This window comes from Palaemon carinicauda, chromosome 32 (genome assembly GCF_036898095.1).
Source record: "Palaemon carinicauda isolate YSFRI2023 chromosome 32, ASM3689809v2, whole genome shotgun sequence".
Classification (NCBI taxonomy): domain Eukaryota; kingdom Metazoa; phylum Arthropoda; class Malacostraca; order Decapoda; family Palaemonidae; genus Palaemon; species Palaemon carinicauda.
In genome coordinates, this window is record NC_090756.1 from 78,394,977 (window position 1) to 78,405,744 (window position 10,768).

The 10,768-nt window shown below is 43.4% G+C and overlaps 1 protein-coding gene across 1 annotated transcript in view; it reads left to right on the plus strand.

Annotated features, from left to right (window-relative positions):
- The window catches only part of LOC137625672 (serine protease 33-like), a 29,883-nt gene extending 28,972 nt beyond the window's left edge, over positions 1 to 911 (plus strand). Inside the window, exon 8 of the mRNA XM_068356582.1 lies at positions 892 to 911. Coding sequence (XP_068212683.1) covers positions 892 to 911 — 20 coding nt within the window. The remainder of the gene's footprint in view (positions 1 to 891) is intronic.
- Positions 912 to 10,768: the final 9,857 nt, after the last annotated feature.

Consider the following 10,768-nt stretch of genomic DNA (forward strand, 5'->3'; position numbering starts at 1 on the left):
CTTTCCGGAAGAAGACAAGGTTTGGGTAGTGAGCTACTGCCCTTCTCTCTTTCTTCTATCCTTTCTCTCTCTCTGATCAGTGCCAGTCCACTGCCATCACGACCGTCAGCGTAACCCGGTATCCTCTCTGTCTCATTGATTGACGTCAGTGTTGGAATACCTTCACCGGTTGCTTGCCAACTGTCGACTTGCCGGCAATCTGCCATCATCCTGAGGTTTCGCCCTCTCTCTGCCACAGAGACTGATGACAGGGAGGGGTTCCCCCTCGAGGGAGATTTGCCGGCGCCCGGCGTGCTTCCGGCAGGCCGTCCCGCTGCCGGCGTCACCTAATCTTACTACTTTAGTTGACTGTCACCTCTTCCCTGCCGGTCTTGTGTCGGCAGTGTCTATTGTATAGCTATATACGATAGCCTGTACATCAATGGAATAGTACATACCCTAGGCAAAAAACTATGGTGTATAGTTGTACAGTAAATTCTTCTAGCATACTCTGTGCTTCCATGCACAGTCCCTTGCCGATACCTATCTGAATTGGGAATAATCATTTCTCCCCCTTTCTTATATGCTGAATGAACTCAGCTCCCCCTCTCACCATGACTAATACCCTGGAGGAAGTCTAAGCTATGCTTTATCCAATGTGGATGATTCCTTCCCCCTCTTGAGGCTCTTACAGAGCCCCTAGAATTAGTTATGGTGTGGGGTCACGGCAATTGGCTGGGCGGGATACACAAGTATGTGTCTTTTCTGCTTCATTTCCAGCTTACCTATCTTAAGCTTATACTTGGAAAGGAATCTTATATTGTAAGTTTAAATAACTTTAAGACTAATCTAAGATTACTCTAAGTCAATGTAAAAGACTTCTGTAGACTCATGTGCCCCTTTCTTTTACAGGAGGAGTACATCCGGTGTGAGAGCGCCTTCTGCAGCGTTCGGCGCCCGGACTTCATTGGCCACCTGGCATGCCGAACCCACGCCAGCTGTTCCGTTGCCCAAGGGACTCTACAGTATTGGGACCCACAGGTTTGCACTGTCTGCAAAGACCTGCTCCATGAGGCGTTCGAGGACCCCCCCCCCCCCCAGTGGAGGCCAGGGACATCGCCCGAGAGAAACTACGCAAATGGGTGTGTGGTTTCCAGAAGAACGCCACGGGGCCCTATCTCCCAAACGAGAAGATGAGAGCTTTGCTCTTTCTAAAGGCATCTGCGGAGGCTGTTATCCCCAAGCCTGATATCCCCTGTGTCCAGCTGACGGTTGAACTGGATGTATCGGACGCATTGCAAGACTTCCATCTTGACGAGGTGGAGCGGATGTCGGAAGTGTCGGACACCACCGAAAGGACCTTGATGGCCGAGGATCGAGAAGAGGAGGAGCAGGCAGAGGTTCCTTACTCTGAGGGCGAAGGCACCAGCGCCCCCTCTGTTACCTCTGTTGCTATTTCAGTACCCGTCCCCTCTACTTCTTCCACTCCCGCGCCGGTGGTAGTGGACAACCAGGATAGCCTCCAGGCCTTGGTGGCACTCCTGGACGAAAGGTTTCGTAAGAGAGACGAAGACCTTAAGAGGGAGATCCTCCGTCTGTCGAAACTGACTCCGAGGAAGATCAAGGTTAAGGACCTTCCCCCTTGCTCAGTGACCAACCCATGGAGGCATGCAGAACACATGCCAATCATGAGTGGACGAATCTTCGTCAATGATAAGCTAGGCGCCATCCCCCTTGAAGAGGTGGAGTTTTGGCCTAGTTTCGAAGCATACCCAGACTGTTACATCCATCTCAAGTCCGAGCCAGTTTCCAAGGAGGAAACCGAGCCTAAAGAGGTCATCGTCTTTGACCATACAAAGGCTCAAGCTCTTCTGGCCGGCTGCCTTAAGAGTAAGGGCTACACCAACTCCAAGGTGCCGGCCCTAAGCAAGAAACACCCAGCCTTTCTTGCTCCTGCCACCATGGTCTTTCCCTTCGCTGAAAAATCAATGTTGGCAGTGTTGAGGGCGGTGGAGGAAGGGAAACCCTGCCCTACATTGGAGGAATGTAGGCCCCTCTCCCTTGCCCTCCCTCCCGACGACAAGAACTGGAAAGACATCCGGTTAACTTTCACCATAGGAAAGTTGGAAGCTGAGGTCGCAGGACAGCAGTTCAATGAGACCCTCCCCAAGCTCTCCGAATATAGTAAGGCGAGGCAATTTTGGACACTTTTTTAGAAACCTTTGTACAGAATCTGTATTAATAATTTATGACCAAAAATCAAACATGCTTTCAAAAGAGGGAGGTCTCATCTATAAAAATAGTTTGTCTCATAATCATCAGAGAATTAGAAATTCCTATATTTCATCAATAAAAAAAATATCTTAGAGGCGAGGCAATTTTGGACAGCGAGGCAATTATGGACACGTCTGTATCTCCGTTAAGCAGCAACGCTCAATTTCCAAATTATGACAATTTGTGGTCACTATCAATATAAATATACTATAAAAAAATTATGGACTTACATAAATTTTTGAGTCCGTAATCCAAGATTGTCCAATTTTGCCTCGCCAAGAAAAAAGTGAGAAAGTTGCCTGTCCAATTTTGCCTCACCATAGCTTTGAAAACTGTCCAATTTTGCCTTACTTTATGAGTATATAAATTAAACTTTGTATTCGAGCACTTTTATGTGTAAATCTACATATATGTTATCATAAGCATATAAAATAAGACATTTGGAGTGCAGTATGGGGGGGGGGGGGAGTGTGTCTGCTCAGGGTGACACCCTAAAAGGGGGTGACACCCTGAGAGTTACATCTACAAAAAGTTTGTTTTTCTAGCTTGAGGGATATGATATGATTTTCAAAAAGTTATTTAATACTGGGGACACACTCAAAGGTGTTGACACTCAGGGGTGGAACCTTCAAAAAGATCGACCAAATCATGGTGACATCCTCGAGAGGGGTGTCACCCCAAATGCTACAAATAATGAAAAAAGAAATCTTTCTTGTATATACATTGTTCCTAGAATAATTCACAAATCCAAATGAAAATTTCAGGTATTAGGGAAAATATGTTTTCCCTTTTCTGCTAATTTCCATGTTGATAACTGCAATAGAAAAGATGCAGCTGGCGTGTTGCCTTTTTGATATAGTGTTCAATGCAGCAACATTAGAGTAAACAGCATGATAGTGAGAGATATCAACGACAGACAAAGCTGATCCCATAAACAATATTCCTCCTAAGTTGTACATATCCAGTTTATTCTTATTTTTACCTCATATTACGAACAAGTCATCAAAGAGACACTTTTACCTACAAAAGATAATCTTACAGAAAAAGCAACCGAGAATGATAAAAACAAAACAAGAATAAGAAAGTCATTTGCTCAAATAGTAACAGAAAGGGATGCAATCAAAGATTTAAGAAAAAGAGATGAAATGAAGATCAATAAAGGGAAAACCCTAAAGAAAGGCATTAAGAGAAATAAAAACAAAACAAATAATGGTAATACAAAGCAACCAAATATTTCTCGATTTCTAAGAAAAATGTGTGCAAACGCTTAAGTGAATATAAAAAAATCTAAATTGATCAAGGTAATTAATAGTGATTATTCAAACTACTTGGATAGTCGTGATAGCGAATCAAAAGGAATTTAATTAATTTTGGGAGAGCGTTTCACCTCCATATAAAGAAGCCTCAGTTGTAGCAAAATGGTATGTGGTAATTTATAAAGATAAGGAGCATCCATTATTTTGCATTGGTATAGCAACAAAATGGTTTTTAGCGGAAGAGGGAGGCAAAGTGACTCATTTTGAGTTAAATAGCTTGAAACCACATATCATCATCTCCTCCTACGCCTATTGACGCAAAGGACCTCGGTTAGATTGCCATTCGTCTCTATCTTGAGCTTTTAGATCAATGCTTCTCCATTCAACATCTATTTCGCGCTTCATAGTCCTCAGCCATGTAGGCCTGGGTCTTCCAACTCTTCTAGGGCCTTGTGGAGCCTGGTTGAAAGTTTGGTGAACTAATCTCTTGGAGAGAGCGAAGAGCATGCCTAAACCATCTCCATCTACCCCTCACCATGATCTCATCCACATATGGCACTTGAGTGATCTCTCTTATAGTTTCATTTCTAATCCTGTCCTGCCATTTAACTCCCAATATTCTTCTGAGGGCTTTGTTTTCAAATCTATAAAATCTGTTGGATATTGTTTCATTGTTATACCACGACTCATATCCACACAGTAACACCGATCTCACTAAACTGATATATAGCCAGACTTTTATATGTAATTTCAGGCGATTTGATTTCCAGATATTACTTAACCTAGCCATTGTCTCATTTGTTTTTTTCAATCTTTCATTGAAATCAAAATCTTAATCCCTGTAGTATATATCATAGTTCCTGAATATTTAATTGGTTCCACCTCATTAAACCTTTTTCCTTCCAATGATATTTCCTCTTCCATTGCATGTTCCAATCTCCTCATCTGTCTTTATTCTATTTATCTTGACCTGTGGTTTTCTGCTAATAAGGACAGCGTCATCAGCAGACTCTAGGTTAGCTAATATCCTGTTACCAATCCAGTCCAATCCTTTTCCAACATCACCAACTCTTCTATGCATTACAAAATGCATGAGGAGGATAAACAACATATTATTTTCATGACAACTGACGTAAGTGTGATACCTCTGTAAATATTGCAATCAATCAGATCTCCTATTTGCCGTTTTCACCAACACTCCTAGCTCCCATTCATCAGGCTTTGCCTCTTCACGCCACATTCTACAAAATAATCTTGTAAGTAATCTGGGAGTCACATCATTTTTGGCCAATATTATCTCAGCAGTTATTCCATCATAACTAGAGGCATCCCAACTCTTCGAGTTTTTTTAAAAGATAGCTTCGACTTCAAACACACTGAATTCATTGAAGGGCACATCAAGGTATTCCTCAGCTTCAGGTATATCAATCAAATTAATCCTTTTATATCTCCTATTCATGACCCCACTAAAGTGTTCCATCCAACGTTGCCTTTCTTCATCTTCTGTTGTTATAACAGCTCCATCTCTCTTTTTGATGGGTATATGCTTCTTCTGCTTTGCTCCCGTAGAGATTTCTATAATAATTCTATGTACAATTCTTATACCATAACCACTCCCTGAATCCATAGCTTTGTCAGACTCATCTGCTTTCCTGTCTAAATATTCTCGCCAGTCATTTCTGGCTTTTCTTTTGACCTCACTATCAATACTGGAATGCTTAGCATGCTCTACCTTGCAATTTTCATTACTTCCTCAAAAACTTCCAACAATCAACTTCTATCTTTGTCTCCTTTTTATAATATCCAAAGTATCATTCGTTAATTGTTTGCTATTTGTCTCCTAAAGTCTCTAAGACTGCAAATCGATTCTTACATTCAACTACAAAGATTTCTCTGCTCATCCTCTAGAAGCTAGTTGTATCAAACCTAGATATTTTATCTACATTTCTGTTGGGTGCATTCGGTTTTAATTTCAGTGTAGCAAGAGGAGCTAGTGGTCATTACCAATATTTGCACCTCTATAGCTTCTTATACTTCTCAGAGTCCTCCTTCTCTCTTTATCAGTGGCTATGTGATCTATTTGATTTTTGTAATTGCCACATGATGAAGCCCATGTATATTTGTGGATGTCCTTGTGCTGGAAAAGAACAAAAACTTATAAAATCTGCCCCATTTTCACTTGCAACCTTGCCAAGACCCTCAACACCCATCACATTCTCTATACCTCGATTATTCCTTGCAACTTCAGCATTAAAGTCACCAATCACAATTTTCGTATCTCTCTCTGGGATCTCATCTGTTACACACTGCAATTCCTTATAGTATTCATCTTTCCTGTCTTCAGGGGAATCATTTGTTGGTGCATAGTTAACTATAGTACTCATATTGCACTGCTTTGATTTAAACTTTGCAAGTGACCATCTGCTATATACAGCTCTTCATTCCATAATGACTTTTCTGCTCTTGGTGTCGTCATTCCTACCCCTTCTCTTCCAACTCCATCTGTTCTTCCTGAGTAGATACTGTAGATATGTATTGCCTTGGTGCGAGTTCTTTACCGATCCTTTTCCAAAGTGTTTTACTTAGGGATAAGATATCCAAACTGTAATTCATAAATTCATTCTCTACTTGCTGTAACTTCCAAATCTGATTCATGTTTCTAACATTCCAATTACCAATTTTTAATTTTTCTTTTGTATTTATTAACCGGGAGATTCTTAGCATCCTGCAACGCCCGAGACGGGGGCCATTCTTTCATTTTCGCTTTTCAAAGAAAGATTAAATCCATAGAGGATTCGATGGTTAGAGTCATCAAAGGACAGCCAGTTCCTTGTGATGCGCAGTGCCTAACTAAGGCAAGTGACCCCTGCCGGTCCATACTAACTCCACTAAGATCATCCGCCAGGCATCAGGGGTAGAGGAGTATCCAGAGCACCAAACGGATACATACCTTTTTCAAATCACAGATGCAATTAAAGGGCCTTTATTTATGAAACCCAGGCCTTAACGAAAATGGTTAGTGCCATCTATAAAAGAACAGAAGCCGTTTTTTTTAGCATTCAGTTGAAGTAAATAGACAAGACTTATATTCAGGCATTTATTTTGTTACGTATATGGCTATAATATATATTGAATTGTTCACTTTTATTTCAGGTTTTGTATTGTACATATTTTTTCATTAGTAATAGGTTTTATTAATATCTTCTTTGAAAAGAAAACCTTTTTCTTTTTCCGTTTTTTACAAATCAATATTTTTTCTCTTGAAGTATATGGTAAAAAATATTTTCAAATAACTATCATTTTTAGTTAAAATTATTAAGAAAATATATAGATACATATAAGAATGATATAAAAGACAAGAAAATTACAAAATGTATTACTTAATAACTTAACATTATGAATTAGTTGTTTTTTCATTCAAGTGTCCAAAATTGCCTCACCATTTTTCGAGGCGAGGCAAAATTGGACACTAGATATTCCAGATTTTTTCATCAATTTTTTATTTAAAACCTTCCTTTAGTATCATCTAATTTTTTTTTTAGAAAAAAAAAATTCAAGTATTATTTTTGAGAAGCCCTAAAATGAAGGCGAGGTAATTATTGGACACCCATATTCAACAATTTTTCTAGTGGTATTTAATACTTTTTCAAAACCAAACGTACTAATATTTATAAAGTAGAAGGTTGGGGAATTTCTAACAGCATTATAGTTTTTGAAAATTATAAATAGTTTTAGAGATATTGCAACTGTCCAATTTTTGCCTCGCTTGTCCAAAATTGCCTCTGTCCAAAATTGCCTTACCCTACTATACCTTCTGCGTTGGGAGCTGGACACGAAAGAGAGGCTGGCTGCCTCCCTTTCTCACCAAGTTCAATTGGAGACGATGGCCGGGGACACTCAGACCCCAGGCTTCTACATGGTCTTGGCTAAGACCCATCTCGACACCCTAACGAAGGACTTTTACAGCTTCATCAAGGCCCGGAGAGCCTGTAGAGAATTCATGTTTGTGGATGCAACCGTCAAATGCGAACCCCGGAAACAGAGTTCCTCCAACATTTGGGGGAAAGATCTCTTCCTTAACGACCTCGTGAAAGAGATCGTAGACAGAGCCACCACGGAGAACCGGAACCTTCTTCACAAGTGGGGCATGTCGTAAAAGAGGAAATCTTCTCAGGATTAGGGCCCCCGACCTAAGAAGAAATCGAATAAGCCCAGACCCCAGCAGCGGCAGGCTAAACGACATTTTCCAGCACCCGCTGCTCCCCAGTTAGTGGCTCAGCCCCACAGACCTTTCAGCTGGTCCCTCAGCCAGTGGTGGCTCAGTCACCAGTCTTCACACCAGCCTACGAAAGGCAGTCGACTACCTTTCGTCCTAAAGGTAGAGGCTCCGGCAAAGACTCCTCTCAACGTCCATCCAGAGGGAGAGGAGGAAGGGGAGCAGGCGGCCGAGGTGGTAAACCCATGGAAAACCAGAAGCATGAGATGCTTCCGGTGGGAGGAAGACTCCGCCTCTTTCAGGATCATTGGACCTTCGATCCTAGGGCTCACAGCATCATCATGAATGGACTAGGGTGGAGCTGGGTAACTCCACTGCCAATCTTCCACCAATTCTTCCAACATTCCACTCACGTCCTGGAAGAATACGTCCAAGAACTCTTGAACAAGAAGGTGATCAAGAGGGTAAAGTCCACCAGGTTCCAAGGAAGACTATTCTGTGTTCCCAAGAAGGACTCCGACAAACTCAGAGTCATTCTGGACTTGTCCCCTCTCAACAAGTTCATAGTGAACAACAAATTCAAGATGCCAACTCTTCAGCACATAAGAGCCCTACTGCCTCAAAAGGCATACACAGTCTTAATAGACTTGGCGGATGCCTACTGGCACATTCCAATGAATCGCCAGGCCTCCTCATACCTAGGATTCCGGCTCCAAAGAAGGCGTTACGCTTTCAAAGCCATGCCCTTCGGACTCAACATAGTCCCAAGGATCTTCACGAAGCTCGCAGAAACGATCGTCCAGCAGCTACGCTTACAAGGCGTCCAGGTGATGGCTTACCTGGACGATTGGCTGGTATGGGCAGCATCTTCAGAAGAACGCTTGCAAGCTTCCAGAAAGGTGACCCAGTTCCTGGAACATCTGGGTTTCCAGATCAACACCAAAAAGTCTTGACTTTCTCCAGCTCAGAAGTTTCAATGGCTAGGAATCCATTGGAACCTTCAGTCACACCGTCTTTCCATCCCTCTGAAGAAAAGGGAGGAAATAGCGGGATCTGTCAAGAGACTCCTAAAATCCAAACGGATTTCAAGACTACAACAGGAACAGGTGCTCGGCTCCCTCCAGTTCGCTCCAGTGACAGACCCAGTGCTGCGAGCACAGCTAAAGGATGCATCGGGAGTCTGGAGAAGATATGCACCCATCGCTCGAAGAGATCTCAAGAGACCTCTGCCAACCAGGCTTCGCTCACTCTTGAAGCCATGGTCGGAGGCAAAGAACCGGAGAAGATCAGTTCCTCTTCAACCACCGCCTCCGTCGGTCGTTATCCACACGGATGCATCGTTAGAGGGATGGGGGGGGGGGGGGTCACTCCCATCAACGACAAGTTCAAGGAACATGGTCTCCCCCATTCAAGACGTTCCACATCAACATCTTGGAGGCCATGCCGGTCCTTCTTACTCTGAAGAGGCTGTCTCCATGTCCCTCAATCCACATCCGTTCAACTCTGGACAGCGCCGTTGAGGTCAGATGTCTCAACCGTCAGGGCTCAAGATCACCCCAACTCAACCAAGTGTTGCTGCCCATCTTTCGCTTGGCGGACAAGAAAAGATGGCACCTTTCAGCAGTTCACCTACAAGGATTCCGCAACGTGATGGCGGATGCTCTATTGAGGACAACCCCGATAGAGTCGGAATGGTCCCTAGATGCATATTCATTCTCCTTCATCTCCCTACAAGTCCCGGAACTGCAGATCGACCTCTTCGCGACGAGCAACAACAAGCAACTTCCTCGTTAGGTGGCCCCATACAAGGACCCCAGAGCGGAAGCGGTGGACGCCATGGCCCTGGATTGGAACAGATGGTCCAAGATTTACCTGTTCTCTCCACCCAACCTTCTGCTGAAAGTTCTCACCAAGCTGAGAACCTTCCAAGGAACAGCAGCCCTAGTGGCACCCAAGTGGCCCCGGAGCAACTGGTTCCCACTAATCCTGGAGTTACAACCCAAGCTAATTCCCCTGCCGGACCCAGTTCTCTCCCAGCAAGTTCAGAAGTCGATTGTCTTCGCTTCATCAAGGAACACCTAAGACCTTCATCTCATGATTTTCTCTCCCTAGCCGTAAAGAAGAGGTTTGGGATCTCGAAGAAATGTTTTGACTTCTTAGAGGAATGCAAAACAAAATTTACCAGAAGGTAATACGAGTCATCCTGGAAGAAATGGGTGTCCTTTGTCAAGGCTAAAAATCCTACAGAAATCTCTATAGACTTTTGTCTGTCCTTCTTTATTCACCTTCAAGGACAAGGCTTGGCAACCAACACGATTTCCACCTGCAAATCGGCCTTGACAAGACCATTACTTTATACCTTCCAGATAGACCTGTCCGATGACATCTTTAACAAGCTGCCAAAGGCATGTGCTAGACTCAGACCTACACCTCCACCGAGACCCATCTCCTAGTCTCTTGACAAGGTGCTCCACTTTGCCTCAAGTCTGGACAATGAGTCTTGCCCTCTGAAAGATTTGACTCAAAAAGTGATTTTCCTTTTTGCTCTCGCCTCGGGAGCCCGAGTCAGGGAAATTGTGGCTTTATCAAGAGAAGAGGGCCAGATATAGTTCGCTGAAACAGGCGAGCTTACCCTCTTTCCTGACCCAACGTTTCTCACCAAGAACGAGCTTCCCACCAAAAGGTGGGGCCACTGGAGAATCTGCCCCCTGAAGGAAGATGTCTCTTTATGTCCAGTGGAGAGTCTAAAGGTCTATCTTCGAAGAACTTCAGACTTCGGCGGAGGACAGCTCTTTAAAGGAGAAACATCGAGGTCCGATTTGTCACTCAAACAACTAAGGGCAAAGATCACCTACTTTATTCGCAGAGCGGATCCTGACAGTACGCCCGCAGGTCATGATCCCAGGAAAGTCGCCTCTTCCCTGAATTTTTCCAGTCAATGGGCTTCGAAAGTCTTCACTCTTTCACGGGCTGGAAATCCTCCAGAGTGTCTTTCAAACACTACGCGAAGCAGGTGCACGAGCTTAAGCGTTATGTGGTAGCA